The sequence below is a fragment of the Lepidochelys olivacea genome, assembly GCF_965140295.1.
Source record: "Lepidochelys olivacea isolate rLepOli2 genome assembly, chromosome: 3".
Classification (NCBI taxonomy): Eukaryota; Metazoa; Chordata; order Testudines; family Cheloniidae; genus Lepidochelys; species Lepidochelys olivacea.
The window spans coordinates 65,080,007-65,098,719 of NC_140413.1; the positions used below are offsets into that span (position 1 = coordinate 65,080,007).

Below are 18,713 nucleotides of genomic sequence, written 5' to 3' on the forward strand. Positions count from 1 at the left end.
GGCTTCAAATAGCTTCTGCAACTTTAACTTAAAGTAGTTCCAGTCCTTCTCCACATTCAGATTCTTGAGGTCTTCAGGTCAGTCCACTTCCCTAACTAATTCTCTTAATTTTTTAAAGTTTGCCCTTTTGAAATCAAGGATCCTAGTTACAAACTTATTTGCAGACCTGTTTTTGTTTATCCTTCCTTTTAGTTTAAACTGAATTAGCTCATGATCACTTCATGATAATGAGGGAAGAATGTGAGTAGGTAAATATATATATTTGTGTAAAATCTGGCTTAACGCTCAGTTTCTGAAGAGGTTTTTACTTGAGTCCAATTCACATTATGAACTTTGCATTGAATTGCAGTAAGTTTTTTGTGTAAATTTAGTGGAAATTGACAAAAGAAACCATGGAGTTATTTCTGGAACAAAATTATTAGGTTGCAAGATTTTATATTTCATTATTTCTTTCATGATAATTTCCTGACGGCAGTAATTATGTCAGGAGAACAAATAAAAGCAATGTGCACTCTAGTATAGTATAGAAATATACTCTCTAAAAGGTGTGAAATACATTCAACCCAACTATTTTTGAGCTAAAATTGCAAAGAATATGTTTGCTCTTCTTCCCATCGTATTCAGTTTTATGTCAAAGGTCAGAATACACTTTTCTCTTAAGAACAGAGATACTGAAACTGATTTAGCGGTGCTAGGATTGACTTGTGAACTTTTACACATTTGTAAAATATAGTGATCTAATGCAGTGTTGTGTTGAAAGCAGGACAATTTGTGTTCACCTCACCTAGACTAGAGGAAAAAATATAGTACATAAGAGCTTATTGTGTTTGTTTATTCTTATCATAAGAAAATGACCTTTGCTGTTCTGTGAGTTATATCTTCTTTTGTCTGTTTTTGGGATTATGTTTGTTTGGCACATTGGCTAAATGTAAAATGCCATGTACATCTTCTGGTGCTATATAAATTAGTATAGTAATATCACATTTATAATTTGTTCGAATGCCTTTTCATTTGTTAAATTTTACATAATTTAAAAGGGAGGTATGACATGGTGCTTCAGTTCTTTTTAGCTACCAACTTTATTAAAAATAAAGAGAATTATTGACACTACAAATCATTTTCTCAGATAAGTATTACGAGAGAGGGTTACAAATATAGACGTTAAAAGAATACTGCAGAGTTGATTTACTATAGGTTGTGAGGCATAGTAGGTATGCAGAATGGAAGAAAAATTAATTGCAGTACAACAATTTCACTTGTAATGGAAAATATTTCCTTTTATTTTCATTTCAGACTGTGAACAAGTACAGCCTCCATTGTGGCTTCAGACTCTTATGAATGCTTGTAGACAAGCAAGTGATTTTAGCATTCAAGGTGTTGCTATTTCTCTGGTAATGGACTTGGTTGGATTGACTCAATCTGTTGCTGTTGTCACTGGAGAAAACCTAAACAGTGTGGAAACTGCACAGCCCCTTAGTCCAAACCAAGGAAGAGTTGCTGTAGTTATCAGGCCTCCTCTTACTCAAGGCAACCTGAGATATATGGTTGAAAAGACAGATTTTTTCAAGGTACAGTAATCATCTTACTGCCCATGCATTTATTTCTTGTGCGTTAGTTTCTTTAGACTGTATTTCCAGCAACAAGAAGACACACTTTCTTTCCAACTCTGTATCAACAGCCTTGCCCTTCTTATACTTTCTTAGGTTATGGAATAAAACTTCCTTACTGGGTTATATGACAATTGCTATTTTCTGTTTTACTGTTCAAATTAAAATATTTAGCTACTACTACTAAAGGTAGTTCCACACAGTGTAGGTATAAACAGCTGATTTGAATTGGTCTTTTGCAAATATAAATGAAAGAAGTGAGTTACTAGACGTGAGAAGATGTTGTGAGAGGTAGCCAAGACATGAAACTGAGAGAAGATGTTCTGGGTAGATAGGGGTTTAACAAAAACAAGAATACTAATGACTAGGGCTGTCACTTAACTGGTGTTAATGTGTCCGATTAAGGCACAGCACAATTAATGCGTTAATTTTTTTTAACTCGCTTTAATCTCAGATCCTCTGGGTGGGAGGGCAGCATGAACTGCTCTGGAGAACCTGTCTGGTCAGGTGCAGTAATGCAGGCCGCCAGCAGAGGGTGGGAAGAGAAGAGGCTAGAGAAAAGACATAGTTCTCATCCTGGATCCAATGGGGGAGTAGAGATCTTGATACTCCCCACCCCCCTCGGGTTACCATATTTTTTTAAAGTAAAAACAGGAGGGCCAGGGCCTCACTGGAGTTGCCCGCCCCCTGCAGGGCTCGCCCCCAAGCCGCCCTCCCCATGCCTCCCAGGGCTGGGGCTGGCGCTGACTCCCCCCCCACCCCCAACTCCGTGCTGCCTGCATCTGGGGCTGAGTCCTGTGCTGCTCACAGCTGGGGCTGGGCCCCCGAGCTCCGCGCCTCCCCCAGCTGAGGCTGATCTTCCCCCCCAACCCCGCGCTCTGTGCCTCCCCTGGCTGAGGCTGATGCCCCTCCCCCCAGCTCTGTGCCACCCAGTGGTCAACTCTGAAGCCAGCACTGCCTGTGAGCAGCAAATTTCTCCACTTTCCTGCTGGCGGGCAGTGCTGCCTTCAGCTGATCCCCAGGCAGCAGCTGCCACTGTCTGCTCTGCCTTGCAGCTGGGATAAGTACCCTGTTTTGGTGAAAAAGTAGGGATGGGTGGGACAGAGCCGAAAAAGGGGACCATTTTGGCCAAAATGGGATGTATCGTCACCCTAGCCAGCCCTGGCCCTATTGTTCACGGCCGACCCTTCCCTCCCGGGACCAGCTCCCCTGCATTGTACCCTATTGCTGCTAGCTGGCTGCCCACTCTGGGGGTACCCCACAGAGAATATGGGCCTGGTGTGCTCAGCCTCCCTGCACCAGCCTCTCCTCCCCTGCAGTGTGATGAGTCCCTGAGGTAAAATCCACCCTCCCTTGCAAACAAGGCCTCACTCAGCCAAAGGGAGCCCACCTAGCTCAGTAAAAGGAGGCGAGCCCAGTACCAGAAACCACTTTTCCAGATGCAGCAGCAAGACACCTTCCTCACCCTCCTACTGCACAAGTTATTGCTTGCTGCTCCCCATTGACACCCCCTGTGCTCCCAGACCCTTGTCCTGCACAAGTCATTGCTTACTTCCCCTCTCCCGTGTCCTCCCGCAACACTGAATGCTTGTTTGTCTGAGTGTTTGGCTGAACAAGAAGTAGGACTGAGTGGACTTGTAGGCTGTAAAGTTTTACATAGTTTTATTGTTAAGTGCAGTTATTCTTTTTTACATAAATATACGTTTGTAAGTTCAACTTTCATGATAAAGAGATTGCAGTACAGTACTTCAGTGAGGTGAATTGAAGTTTCTTTTTTACAGTGTAAATGTTTGTAATAAAAAATAAATATAAAGTGAGCACTGTACACTTTGTATTCTGTGTTGTATTTGAAAATGTAGAAAACATCCAAAAATATTTAAATAAATGGTATTCTATTATTGTTTAACAGTGCAGTTAATCGCGATTAATGTTTTTAATCGGGCAATTAATCATGATTAATTTTTAATTGCTTGACAGCCTTACTTATGACTTATGAAATGTGAACTGTTTTTAAAATTATTTACAAAAGAAACATTTTAATTTTACATTATAATTGCAATATTAGATACAGAATTCTGGAGACAAATTACACTAGCTCCACTCTTGTGATTTAGGAAGTCATCAGAAATGCTCAGCAGAAGAATATTCTGTAGTAGGTAGTTAATTATTGTAGTATTGAAATATTCTACTTTTACAAATGTAAACTATCAAGTACTGCATCCTCAGAGTGAAATTTTATGGAACTTTATACAGTAGGGTATTGCAGTGTTTTTTGGCTTTTTTGTAGAGATAAAAGCAATGCATAATCACATAATTTCCCCCAGTTGTTCTTATTTTTCACTGATACTGCATATGTCCCTTTCATTGTGTAAAGCTAGTAATTTTTCAGAAAAATACAAGATATTCATTGACTTAAAATATATTTTCATTTACAAAGCATGTAGCTTCAACTCTGTGGGACCAGTTGGGTGATGGAACTCCTCAACATCATCAGAAGAGTGTGGAGCTCTTTTACCAGTTACATAACCTGGTTCCATCTTCTAGCATTTGTGAGGATGTTATAAGTCAGCAGCTGACTCACAGAGACAAGGTAAATCTTCCCTCCTGTTTGTGTGATTATTAAAAGGTGAATTAAAGGAACCATCAGGAAATGTAGTAATAGAGTGACATGTGTGAGTAAGGGACTCGGTAGCTCATAAGACAGTTTGAGCTATTTCATGTATATGTGCACGTATATACACACTGATTTGTAAAGAATTATAACATGTTTATAAAATTGTGAACTCTCACAAATCTTCATCTCACCTTTCCTTTCTGTCCTTCATCTAATTAATTTATGATCCCATCATGGATAGTGTCTGAGTGCTTTATAACCACTAATTCATTTATCCTCACAGTGCCTCTAAGGCAGAGGAAGTGTTATTGTCCCCGTTTTTCAGATGGAGAGGTAAGGCGCAGAGAGTTTTAATGACTTAACCAAAGTCATACAGAAGGCTGTGGTAAAGCTTGGAATTGAACTGAGATCCGAGTGCCTGAGTCCTAGGCGTAAATCCTCCTCCTTCCCACCTCAGTCTCTGCCCCCTCCTCCTTCCCTTTGCAGCGCGCTCTCTCTCTCTCAGTCTAGGCCCACTCTTCCTCCTGCTCTCTTCTCTTGCTGTATTCTGACCAACATTATAGCAAACCCTATAACTTCTGCTCCTCCAATAAATTTGCCTTGATAAGCGATCTATTTGTTGGCATGTTCTGCTGTCTCCACTTCATTTCTCTCCTCAAAACTTGTTACTCTTTCTCCAAATTAGCTTTTCTTATTGCCATGCCTTCCATGAAGATCTTTTGTCACTCCTCCTGAAAGTGGTGGTGGTGGTCCCTCCTCTCTTCATTTAGTTATTTACAGACCCCCCTCACTTATTTTCCTTTTGGGCCCACTTGATTTTGGTCTCTTCTATCCTTGCTATCCACCTTCTTTTTTTGGTGGTTTAGAGGTCTCTGTCTCTTCTGTCCTCAACCCTCTTGCCTTGGGTGGCTTCTAATAAGCCGTCTGATGTATCTGCTTCTTTTAAAATTATTGGCTCACTGTCTACTTTGGGTTCCTTTTCTCTCTAGGCTCCTGTGACTCTGACTTCCTGGTTCTCATTCTGCCTTTCTAACTCATTCAGCATCTCCTTTGATGATCTTTAAGAACTGATGTAAAGATCTATCAGTGCCATTTGCAGTGTATAACAAGAAGTTTTATTACTCCTACAAAACCCAAGAACTTCTCTGCATGTTCTTGATCACTATGTATTGGCACTTTTTTCATTGAACTGTTTATATATAGAGAGAGCATTCCTGTAACATCTCTCTTTCTAGAACAGAAAGTGAGCAGTTTCCGTTAACTACATAGTCTTTCAAATGATTGAGCAACTTTACATCCCTTCTACTTTGTGTGGTTCCACCTTGAGTCCCTTTCTTCTCCTGCCACTTACCCTCAGGAGATTTCTGTGATGTTAGATTTTGTGGCATTACTTTTACCAATTCCTGTGCATTGCTAGTAGGTGAACTAACCTCACAGTCATTGCCAGTTTCCCCTGCATCTGAATAGTTGTTTGGAACTCACCTGGTCAACTCTTGAGAGCAACTGGTCCCTGGTTGCTTGTAGGAAATAACAGCTGGGGCTATAGAGTTGTCTGCATTCTACAAAGTATGATTAGACTTGGCAGAATTAGATTTAAAAAAAAATTGGATGGCTAATATAGATGTTTAAAAATAAATACTCTTTTCAATTTTTCTTTATTTAAACTTTCAGAGTTGCGGGAAATTATGGAGGAAGGGTCAGACAATAATTGTTTAATAAAATAAACCTTGAGATTCAAAACTTTATAACTGTTAAAACACAATATGTCAACATCACGTCAAAATGTACAAAGTAAATATCCTTAAATCAAACTCTTAAATTCTAGGCAGCATTTTTCTTCCTTTATCAGAGGAAATATGTTTTTTCTGTTTGTGAGTGTACGGAGAAATTGACACGTAGTGATAAAAAATCTAATCATTTCAAACCTTGGTGCTACTCTTTGTCCCTACCTTCCATCCTTTGTCATTGTCTTTAGGTGCTGGTTGAACTTTATACTGGCTGTCCTATTAGAAGTTCAGAGAGCTCTTTTCTACCTCTGTCGTAGTAGTATTTGGCTTGCTGATGACACTTCTTAATTTTTCTGTTACCTTTTCTGCTACTGCTGGCTTCAAAAGTTTATTTGCTGCAGGCAGTAATCAGTGTGTGGTGTGACATGAGATTGTGTACTGGACTGCTGCCCTGACTTTCTGTTGGTATATTTGTTCAATCCATTACTGCTGTCCATGGGTCTTTATTATCCCACTACGCCTTGCTTAGCAATTTCTCTGTAATCTCGGCAGCTACTTTTGCTTTGCCCTTAGACTGGCTGTGTTGCAGAAAGGATGTGATATTTTCAAATTCTGCTGATGCTGCAAATTGTGCAAATTCCTGACAAGCAAACTGAGGTCCATTACCTTTAATAAGTCTCTGGAATTCCGTTCAGGCAAAGTGGGCTTCCCAGCATTCAAAGACAGAAATTGTTGTTGAATTTAAGGGATCTGTTTCCAAATAATCCAGAGAGTCAATCAATCATCACCAGGTATACTATATTTCTCAGAATACGTTAGTCTATTCCTATCTTGCTCAGTCATGTTTCAGAGTATTGTAAGAAGAGGTGGACAATTTTATTTGGATGAATAGTTTATTTGCTGAAAAATGCAGCTTTGGCCAAACCAAACCATCCCCAAATTTGACCCCACAGTTTCATTTTTCAGAGCTAGCTTCAGAAAGCCGTATGTGTTTGTGTGTGTGTGTGCGCTGTTATAACTGTCAGCCCATTAGTTGGGGTCTTTCCTGGGATGTGGAATACCCAGGTATGAATCCTCACCATTCACTGGGTCAAAGAGAGAGTGAGAATGAAAATGACTCTGTTGCCTGGTGATTAAGGCACTCTCTTGGGAGAAAGAAGATATTAATTCAGATCTTGTCTCTGTCCAATTCAAAGGACGGACTTGAATCCACATCTCCCACCTCCCAGGTCACTGAAAAATACATGTATTTCTTGCCTTTCTTTGCAGACCACTCTTTTTTTTTTTATTCTTTTAGTCTGAGTTTGCCATTATTTTGTGTGATGCTGTATATCTTACACTGTTTCTAATGTTTTCAAATTTGTAACCGTTTATTTTATTCACTGCTGCAGTAGATAGCAGCAGCATTAAGTTCCAGTCTTTGTTTTGCAATGTGTGTTCTGATGCCATTATTTTTCATGTCTACAACTATATGATCCCTAATGAATTTGTCTGTAAGTGTGCCAGAGTTACATGACAAGGGTAACTGGTGTGGCTTGGTTGCGTATTGGTTTGTAGTTTTGAGTTTCATTTTGATCAGATGTATGGAAAATGTACTTCTCATATATTATCATTTTTTTAGGGACAAGTATTTTTCTAAAGCATCTAAGACTTTATTTACATCTTGCCTTTCTTCATCTGCCAGCTGTAAGTGCTGACATATAGGAAAGCAGTCCTTACCCATTGCTTTATTCAGAGTAGCCATTCCGCCTGCCATGCTTTCTTTGTTCAGTCCTGCAGCCATTTCACAGTTTGTCCATGAGGCCCTGAAGCAGCTCCGTTTTTCATAGACATCCCCATGTATTTGTTCCATAGCAGGGAGTGGGATATTTGAGTCATTACTGATGTCACTGAGTGCCTCTGGTCAGCCACAACAAAAAGTTAAAGCAGTAAAAACTTTTATTCTGACACCATGTTAAGAACTGATATAAAGAGCAGATAGTGGAAATCATCTGCTGTACTGTGCACAAGTTTTATTGGTCCTACAAAACCCAGGAACTATGCGACATATTCTTGAGCACCGTCTGCTGGCATCTAATCAATTAACTATTAACAATTTGCTTATATTCAGATGAAGACCTCTTATAACACTCTTTATCTTCCCATCAATCTGACCTCTGTTTGTCCCTCATGGTTCTGTTTTCAACCCCTTCTCTTTTCCCTCTTAGCTGTGATTAGATGTCTTTAATGCCATGATTTTTAAGTACCTCTTCCATGGTAATGATTACTGTCTTTTTCACAAGCTGAGCATCACATGTTTCCTCCTAATCTCTCTCTCTTTCTGTCACCTTCTCTATCACCTCTAAGAAATGCATTTGTCCTGGATAGTAAATGTTCTTATTTTTTAAAATTGTACATAGGTGTTTTTTGTTTTTTTTTGCAATGATGATCTATTCTTGCCTCTCAGGATTGGTAATAAAGAACCATCTTTAGGTAAAAATGAGAAAATGGAGAATCTGACCTAAAACCACATTTCCATTCTTGTCTAGCTTTCCTTTCACTACTTTCTTGGGGGAATGATAGTCAATTTGATCTAACTTATGTTTTGTTTTACAGAAAATAAGGATGGAAGCTCATGCAAAATTTGCAGTGCTTTGGCATCTCACAAGGGACCTTCATGTTAACAAGTCTTCTTCCTTTGGCCGTTCCTTTGACAGGTTGGTTATCATTAGGGCCCTACCAAATTCATGATCCATTTTGGTAAATTTCACAGTTTCAGATGTTTAAATCGGTGTTCAAAAATTTTCTCACCAAACCCCCATCACTAGCCTCACCTTTCTCAGCTAGGATTGTGCTCATACACACAGTTTCTTTGTGTGAATGTGATGAAAGAAAATTAATTTGAATGTTGTACCCTTTATGTACAACTGTGGGACAGCACAGTGAAGTGTTGCATTTCATCTTGCATTTCTTTTGGAGCTACCTCTGTTATTTATTGCTGAAGAGAACATGGTAAATTCTGTAGAAAAGCTGATGAATATGACCACAGAATGGCATAAAAATGTTAAAGATAATTAGGGGCTACTCGGTGTATTAACTAAGAGGTAAGGCAACTGTTAATTTTCTCCCTTGGAAAGGGCTCTCAAGACCTAAGATATGAAAGGGAGAAAATGATGAAAATAGGAACAGTGTTATTGTCAAGTAAGCTATATTTCTGTTCTCAGTCCTTGAGGATAACACTTGTAGATAATAATTATTTTATTTTCTCTGCAACCTCATTTACAGATTTTTAAAACTGTTGCTGTCATTTATATTGCAGTGTCACCTAAAGGGAAACCAAGTTAGGGCTTCATTGTGCTAGATGCTGTACAAACACAGTAAATGAGAATTCCTCTATTATTTTGATCTGTCTTTACTGTTAGTGCTTTCTGTCTCCTTTTCTGTTGTTCTAGAATATGTAAATTTCACTTTTGGATGCAAAATTTGAAAGAGAGCTTCTCATTGATTCCAAACAAAATGCCACTTATGTGAAACAAGCTGTAATCAGTATGTCTTGGGATACTCATCTGAACAAACCTAATATATTACTATTGCTCAGTACATAGGTTATAAAGAACCATTGCAATCACATCAGTGCAAACTTAGAGAGCAATATATTTTTTGAAAATCTGAGTAGAGTTTTAATTACACATCTCAACATTCCTCATGCATATATGAAAGATTAGTATATTAAACATAGTTGTTGCTTGCTAATTATTTTGAGTGAAAGAGAGGAAGTACACTTGCATATTGAGATAGAAAAAGCAGAGAAAGTGCTCATTGAAAGTGGGCAAATATTGAAGTTTAATGTAGATTAGATTAAAATAGATTATATTCTGTAGTAGCAACGTGTTAGATTTATTCCTGTTTTTTTCCCCCAGGTCTTTGTTCATTATGCTGGACAGCCTTAATAGCTTAGATGGTTCTACCTGGTCAGTGGGGCAAGCATGGTTAAACCAAGTACTCCAAAGACATGACATTGCAAGAGTACTTGAACCTTTGCTTCTACTGCTACTACATCCAAAAACACAGAGAGTTTCTGTGCAACGAGTTCAGGCTGAGTGCTACTGGAATAAGTCTCCTCACTACCCTGAAGAAGAAACTGAAAAGCACTTCATGCAAAAATTTAGCTGTGGTGATGGTAAGTACAATTTAACCCCCTCAAAAATTCCTTAATGACTAACATTTTATTAATTTAAGTATATATAATATTTTATGTATTTTTGTCCATATAACATGAAACAGATGGCAGAAGAAACACCAGGCGTGATTTGCATATTAAATAGTTTTCAGAACTGCCAGCATTTAGGATGCTGGTAAAGATTATATTCTCTTTCCAAAAAATTTTTTAGTCTCAGTGAAAACTTCTCTGTGGGTTCAACTCTGCAGCATGCCAAATATTTGGAGTACAGTTAAACCAACTTTTCCCTTGTATATGTCACAGTTTCAGGGATAACTGCACCTTTCACCTCCACCTCTACAGCTCCTTGAGGGCATCCACTTGAGGTTTCAGGCTTCTTAGGAGTAACCTCTCTCAGTCGGAGATCTCTCTCTCTCTCTCTCTCTCTCTCTCTCTCTCTCTCTCTCTCTCTCTCTCTCTCCCTCCCTCCCTCCCTCCCTCCCTCTCTCTCTCTCTCCCCCCCCCCCCCCAGGGGTTTAGACTTGCTTTGTGCTGTTAAACAGTCACCCCTATCCACTTCAGAAGTGGTTGAAGCTATCCTATTAATCATTTAATTGATGGGTGAAGCTCTGCTTTATACAGTTAGTAAATGGACATTTAAGTTGCTTTATGATCTTTCAGGATGAAAGGTGCAAAGTATAATAATTTTATTTAAATGTAAGTTTTTATTATTTCTGCTTATATCTCAAGTTCAAAGTAAACCTAAAGAAAAACTATTTGTAGGCCGTAACTATTTTTTGTGATTTCTTTTTTAAGCATTTTCTCACATGCCTGTAAGCCAACGACAACTCATTACACCTAAAGAAAACAATGAAAAACAACTTATCATGGATGAAATGGGGAACTTCAGTCTCACAGTTAACCCTTTGAGTGACAGACTGTCCTTGTTAAGTACTAGCAGTGAGACTATTCCAATGGTGGTGTCTGATTTTGACCTTCCCGACCATCAAATAGAAATACTCCAGAGTTCTGACTCTGGCTGTTCACAGTCATCTGCTGGAGACAACCTGAGCTATGAGGTGGAGGCAGAAAGCCTCGGTGCTCAGAATAGTTCTCAGACATTGCGAGAAGACTCACCTGATGAAATTGTGCACCAGGTGGTTACTGACTTGATATGCAAGGTAGTAAGTGGTCTTGGAGAGGAGACCGAATCCGTTAAACATGATCTGCATCCCGATGATGTTTCATCTAAATTCAGTACTTTAGATCACTCTGAGGAGGTTTCTAAAAGTGAAGATGAAAATATTCAAAGCAGCCAGAACAGTTTGTTTGGTGATGACAGTTCTCAGTTATTTTCTGCTTCGATTGAGACTGGACTTGAAAGACTAATGGATTCATCACCTTGTACTGGAGTAAGCACTCAGGCCCCCTCTGACCTTACTTTCAGGTCATCAGATGCAAAATCTGGACAAAGAAGTCACAGTAGTATTCAGTTCAGCTTCAAAGGAAAACTACCAGAAAAAATGTCAGAAAAAGAAACTATTGTTAAAGAGGCTGGTAAGCAACCAGGAGCAAAGCCCAAAGTGAAAATAGCCAGAAGGAAAGATGAAGACAAGAAAAAAGCACAAACAGAAAAGCTTAAACAAACCAGTATTTTCTTTAGTGATGGTCTTGATTTAGAGAATTGGTACAGCTGCGGAGAGGGAGAAATTTCAGAAATAGAGAGTGATGTGGGGTCTCCAGGAATACGAAAATCTCCTAGTTTTAACATTCATCCATTATATCAACATGTTTTGCTTTATCTCCAGTTATATGACTCCTCAAGAACATTATATGCTTTTTCTGCAATCAAAGCAATCTTGAAAACAAACCCCTCTGCTTTTGTAAATGCCATCTCTACTACCAGTGTCAACAATGTATACACTCCTCAGCTGTCCTTGCTTCAGAATCTTTTAGCCAGGCATCGAATATCTGTTATGGGCAAAGACTTCTATAGTCACATTCCAGTGGACTCTAATCATAACTTTAGGAGTTCTATGTACATAGAAATTCTTATCTCTCTATGTTTATACTATATGAGGAGCCACTATCCAACTCATGTAAAGGTAACCCCACAAGATCTAATAGGAAACCGCAATATGCAGATGATGAGCATTGAAATTTTGACACTTCTCTTTTCTGAACTGGCAAAAGTAATAGAAAGTTCTGCAAAGGGCTTTCCTAGCTTTATTTCAGACATGTTATCCAAATGCAAGGTTCAGAAAGTGATCCTGCACTGTTTGCTATCTTCTATCTTTAGTGCACAGAAGTGGCACAGTGAAAAGGTAGCTGGTAAAAACATAGTTGTTATTGAAGAAGGTCTCTCTGAAGACAGCCTTATCAACTTTTCTGAAGATGAATTTGACAGTGGCAGTACTCTACAGTCACAGCTCTTAAAAGTGCTTCAGCGACTAATTGTCTTAGAGCATAGAGTAATGACCGTGCCTGAGGAGAACGAAACAGGCTTTGAATTTGTCATTACTGACTTGGAGCAGATTAACCCACAGCAGCCAATGACTTCACTTCAGTACTTACACTCCCAACCAATAACCTCTCAAGGCATGTTTCTCTGTGCAGTAATAAGAGCTTTACACCAACACTGTGCCTGTAAAATGCACCCCCAGTGGATTGGCCTAATCACTTCTACTCTGCCTTACATGGGAAAAGTTCTACAAAGAGTGGTAGTTTCTGTGACCCTCCAGCTTTGCAGGAATTTGGATAATTTAATTCAGCAGTATAAATATGAAACAGGATTATCCGATAGCAGGCATGTATATACTTTTTTTCTTTTTGCAAATTTGATCATATATTTAAATGTTTACTTAGCTGTGTGGAGCAAATTCACAACAAACTCAATGTTGCATTTTAGGCCGCTTTGGATGGCATCAATTACTCCACCAGATATGATTCTTACCCTGTTAGAAGGCATCACAACAATAATTCATTACTGTCTACTTGATCCGTCTACACAGTATCATCAGGTAAACTTAGTCAAGTATCTGAGAGGCTTCTTATGTCACATTTATTAAATTAGAGTGTATGGTCTACATTTGGAATGCTTGTAATGTTGCATTTGCTCTGAATTTAAGTTTGAGGTGCTTGTGGGGAACATATTCATAGAATCATAAAATACCAGAGTTGGAAGGGACCTCAGGAGATCATCTAGTCCAACCCCCTGCTCAAAAAGCAGGACCAATCCTCAATTTTTTTTGCCCCAGATCCCTAAATGGCCCCCTCAAGGATTGAACTCACAACCCTGGGTTTAGCAGGCCAATGATCAAACCACGGAGCTATCCCTCCCCCCAATATATATTCAATATATTTAAATCATAATGAATTATTTTTGGGTAATAATTGGGATTTAGAGAATTCTTATAAGAGAAAGCATTATTCATTGATAACATATTGTATACAAACCATAAATTTTTCCAATCGTTGCATGTATTCTCCAAAGATTCAGTTGTCACAAAGCCTTATTCTTGGAGTCCATGCTCCTACACAAGAGCAAGGGTGGGAATTCCTCCACCTCAGAATTCTAAAGGGTTAGTTCCAGCAGCCAAACTTAACGGTGGAACTTACCATTGGTGCCACACTTTTTTGTTCCTGAATATGGTTGGGTTCTGTGTTCACCTACCTAGTTAACTCTGCTACTTGGATTTACGCTCTTTAGAAACAAAACTTTCTGTCGGAATGTCCATTCTAGTGCCTCTTCCTGCTAGCTTGAAGCTTTGTATATTAGCAGCTTGACTTTTGGCTCTGACAATATTTTGTAGCTGCAGCTGGGTGCATAGTCTATATACTGGGCATTTGGCCCTGAACCTAATGGACCACTTTTTCTTGTTGACTGTTTAGCTTTATTTAAATATATATTTTCTATCCCTTTCCCCAACTCTTTTCAGTAGTCACCATCAAAATACTTATTACCTGTCTTTGCAAGTAGATAAGGTTGTTATGGTATTCGTTGTAGCACTAATTCTGAAGTAATGTTAATCACTTGCAAAGGCATTTACAAAGATTTAAATGTAATCACTGTAGAAATAGAGATGATAATGAAAAACCCTCAGACCTTCAGAATATGCCCCAGTCTAATTGGTAGCATTTTTAACATATCCCCTACCAACTTATCTATGTACCCCACGGATAAGCACAGTCTTTGCTTTGTCTGCCTTGTGAAGGAGAATGCTGGGCTGGATCCGCTCGCAGGGTCAGCTGGAAGGTGTCACTGTGGTCCTGGATTAAGCACACTCCGCAACACTTCTGATAAATCCATACAGTCAGAAATACCACTGGGTGTCAAGACTCTGTGTTAGCACCAGCTACATCAGCAGATGTCTATGGGGATGAGCGAGGAAACTATGCTTTGACATCTTCCAGCCATACAGCTCCACTCAATATGCCAGTGTCATATTTGCCTATCGTGACACTGAATTTCTTATGTGATGTTTGGGAATAAAGCAGTAAACAGTAAACATTGAGTATGGAAGATACACTGGTTAGTTTTGGCCAAACTAAAATCTCTACATGCATTGTAATCAGAATATAAAACTGTAGGGTAAATCTTTATACGTTCTGAAAACCCACACTTTTTTATTTATATATTTCACTAAATCAATGCATTGTACAATAGATATTAAAGGTGCTACTTTATTATTTGAGAAGCGTACACTGCTAAAGGAATATGCTTCCTATTGCTCCTTAAAATACAAATTTATATTAATAGACACATCATGCCAGAGGAATTGAAAAGACATTAAAAAAATACTGATTTTTCATTTTCTTGCTGTTATTCAGAACAAACAGGGTAAACATCTTACAAAAGCCTATGTAGATGTTCATCCTAAAATCACAGTGTAAAATGTTTAGCTGTTCTTGTTATTTCTTAATTTATATAATTTTGCTAATGCTAGTATGTAGATATTTAATGCTGGGTTGTCGTTTTTTATAATACCTCTAGCTTTTGGTTAATGTAGACCAGAAACACTTGTTTGAAGCACGCAGTGGAATCCTGTCTATCCTTCATATGATCATGTCGTCTGTGACTTTGCTGTGGAGCATACTGCACCAGGCAGATTCTTCAGAGAAAACAACTGCTGCAGCAGCTGCATCTGTTACCACTATTAATCTTGGATCAACAAAGGTCAGAACATCAGGAGTAACATGGTTTGAATTGTGCATGGTTACCTTTGTCAAACCAAATCTAACTGTATTCCATTAGTATTTCTTAGAAGAGTCTTTCAACTTTTGCAATACCTGAGTTGTCCCCAGGCTAAGAGGGGATGGGCAGCCAGTTTATAATTAGTTTACAATTTGCTTTGGTAAAATGTATAAGTTCTGACAAAAATATGATTTTCCAGTTAGTACTGTACTGATGACATAACATCACCCATGAACAATAGCTGAAGCAGAGAGAAGGGGAAGTGTTCACATTGTAAACCATTTAAAATACCATTTTATATCTCTAAGGTTATAGAATATTTGTTTAAAATCTTTACAAAAATCTCACAATATATTTCAATAAACATTTGATCTGACACCCTCATGAGGTTCCATGCTCCATCCAGCTCCTGTTAGCGGCATCATTGTATGGAGAGAGATCATATCAGATCACAGGATGGCGACTGGAAAGAGTAGGTTGCGGACAGGAGGAATTGAACAATATGGTATTTGAGGAGTTTTTCAAAGTATTCCAGTAACATGCTTGATGTCCTGCTTTGCCCATTTATTGGAGTCAGTTCAAACTCTTCCGCTATTGAAGGAATTTTGTGTTTTTGTAAACAAATTCAGGTTATCTGATATGATACATGGATTTTAGTGTGATTTCCACATAGTCGTAATGTTACTTTATGTACTACAAACCTGTTCACCTTAATATACACAATATTATTTTTTGATGTATGTATAAAAAAAGGGACACCATGCTACAGGTTTTTACAACACATCCATTGAAACTAATGGCATTTAATTCTCTGTATTGTCTTTCTATAAACACCTGCTTCCTGGTCATATTCATGTTGGCAAAAAGACTCTCTGAAATCAGTTTCCTTACAGAAGGGGTGACCCATACTGCATATTTCACGAAGACAAGATCATCCTTTGTACTCCAGAATAATTGGTTACCTAAGTTTAATACTTACATACATCACAGATTGTTCTCTTTTTGTTTTGCCTGAAGCTTCAGTAGTCAAGAGCACTTGTCATATGCTGGATGTGAGAAGAGCTGTTAAGATTTATCTTGATTAGAACAAAACTAATTCAGGACAATATCTAGGATGACCTTTTCCTGTACTTCACCCCATTCAAGATAAATCCTTTGGGTGCCATGACAACGGCCACTTCAAAGTCAAGCATAGAGTTAATATGGTTGGATAAGGAGTTACTGTAAAGAACTTTTGTATGATCTGTTTAATGCTTCAGTACATCTTTGGAAGCAGTTATCTGAATGAGTGCAGAAGGGGCATGGCTAAACTCTGGAAGTCCATATAGAAGTCTACGCTTGCCTCTGGTATTTGCAAGAAGAGAAGTGCTGCCCAAATATTACAGAATAGGAGAGGGATCGTTCTCAGAAATTTTTCAGTGTGGTATGTCAGTCAGTTAGAGTATAAAGTTTGGATGCTTGTTTCAATGTGTGCACATTCTCTTTCTGTGTTTCAGAATTTGAGGCAGCAGATTCTTGAATTGTTGGGCCCAATATCAATGAATCACGGTGTTCACTTTATGGCTGCTGTTGCATTTGTATGGAATGAGAGGAGACAAAACAAAAACACTTCTAGAACAAAGGTATGTGCATGTCGCTAGTTGACATGGCTACTTGAATAAGTGGTAATCTGATTTACTGGATTTCCACTATTTGTCTTTAGAACCTACTTCAAAAAATTCAAGCTAAGATTTTTGGGGTCAAATGAAACATTTTGCAAATCCTTTTCATAAGTGCATTTATGTTTATGCATGTGTCCGCATGGTCAAATAACCACACATTTATTTTAGAATTGAATAAAATTGTTAATGTTTTTATAATAGAATTTTTTAAAAAACCATTATTGTAAGTGACTAATATTTAAAATAGAGACTTCAAAGGAAAGTGACAGTCAATGAATATCTGGTAAACTATTTGTCCAGAAAATTTCATCTACGTCTCGTTCCTACAAGTTTGTTTGTTTGTTTGTTTTTTAAATATTCTTAGCTTCTCATGCATTGTCCTTTACTTTGGAAAACTATTCTCATCAACTTCTTCTACGCTGGACAACACTATTAACTGTAATAGTAATATATAGCATATGTTGGTCTTTTCCAGGTTATTCCTACAGCCAGTGAAGAACAGCTTCTACTGGTAGAGCTAGTTCGCTCTATCAGTGTTATGAGAACAGAGACTGTTATACAAACAGTAAAAGAAGTTTTAAAGCAGCCTCCAGCCATAGCCAAGGACAAGGTAGGAAAATCACAGAGTTGTTGCTAGTTCATATGATGCTATTTTAGAAGTGATAAATTGTACAAGTACTCAAATTGTGCTGAAGGAACATGCTACCAATGTGCTGTAGGTTGGTAACAGGTGTCCGCTACCAAAATCTGTTTCTGGTAATTTCTTCTTAATCCTATTGTATGTAGAAAACCATTTTTCTCTCATTTTAAAAATATATTTAGTGAAAGATGCTAGATTGACAGCATTTGAATTATATAATCAATTGTGTTTCATATTTCAAAAATAAGCAAGTTCAGGTTAACAAAGTAGTTGTGCCACCTGTACAGTATCATATACTGATTTAAAATTCACTCTTTTGGATACCTACTAGATAGGAGGATTAATCGGATGTGACTCTTTTTTTTTTTCATGGGGGCTAAGATATTTTTAAGGCTGGGATGCCCCAGGATTCCCATTCTTTTCTCCTTTGTTATTGCTTTTGAAAGGCCTCGTATCATCTGTCCAGTTGAGGGAGGTCTAGATGTGATCTCTGGCCTCTCACTCTGGAGCCTGTTAGTGGCGTTCTGTGATTCAGCTAGGGTGGAGGGGATAGGGGAGAGTGCTTCAGAGTAACATTAGGTTTTACATGGCTAAGATTTTTGCTGCCCAAGTGTGACACTCAGACACCCCTCTGAGTGCATTGCAATTTAATTTGACCTCAAGCTATCCACTGTTTTGTTACCTTTTAAAACCTGGTAGTTGGTTCAACACCCACTGTTTTTGCTGAGGTAAACAAAAAGACAAAAGTCAATTTCTTCCTGGTGACACTGATTTCTTGTCTTTCTAGAAGCATCTGTCATTGGAAGTCTGCATGCTGCAATTTTTCTATGCTTATATTCAAAGGTAAGACAATGAGGCTGTAGATCCTTTATTGTTTTCTTTCTGTATCATCAGTCAGTAGATAACTATGAAAGAGAATCTGGACATTTTATATCCTTAACAGAAAGTTGCCTCCCTCTGATTTACTACAACAGACCGAAAGGTTACATGAGAAGAAAACAATTTTCTCCATTTGTAATCTATGAGCTATATCCACTTAGACTCAGCATTGCAATGCCTAACTTCTAGGCACACTGACACCTAGTAGAATCCACAGTCCTGAGTTAGGTGCCCAGGCTCCCTAGACAATGCT

General features: G+C 38.3%; 1 protein-coding gene across 3 annotated transcripts in view; it reads left to right on the forward strand.

Annotated features, from left to right (window-relative positions):
• The window catches only part of DOP1A (DOP1 leucine zipper like protein A), a 92,181-nt gene that overhangs the window by 47,545 nt on the left and 25,923 nt on the right, over positions 1 to 18,713 (forward strand). For all 3 annotated transcript variants that reach the window (XM_084622940.1, XM_084622941.1, XM_084622939.1), the window contains 10 exons: positions 1,294 to 1,568; positions 4,045 to 4,197; positions 8,544 to 8,644; positions 9,848 to 10,107; positions 10,903 to 12,892; positions 12,995 to 13,106; positions 15,080 to 15,262; positions 16,777 to 16,902; positions 17,417 to 17,551; positions 18,369 to 18,424. In XM_084622940.1, coding sequence (XP_084479066.1) covers positions 1,294 to 1,568; positions 4,045 to 4,197; positions 8,544 to 8,644; positions 9,848 to 10,107; positions 10,903 to 12,892; positions 12,995 to 13,106; positions 15,080 to 15,262; positions 16,777 to 16,902; positions 17,417 to 17,551; positions 18,369 to 18,424 — 3,391 coding nt within the window. The remainder of the gene's footprint in view (positions 1 to 1,293; positions 1,569 to 4,044; positions 4,198 to 8,543; positions 8,645 to 9,847; positions 10,108 to 10,902; positions 12,893 to 12,994; positions 13,107 to 15,079; positions 15,263 to 16,776; positions 16,903 to 17,416; positions 17,552 to 18,368; positions 18,425 to 18,713) is intronic.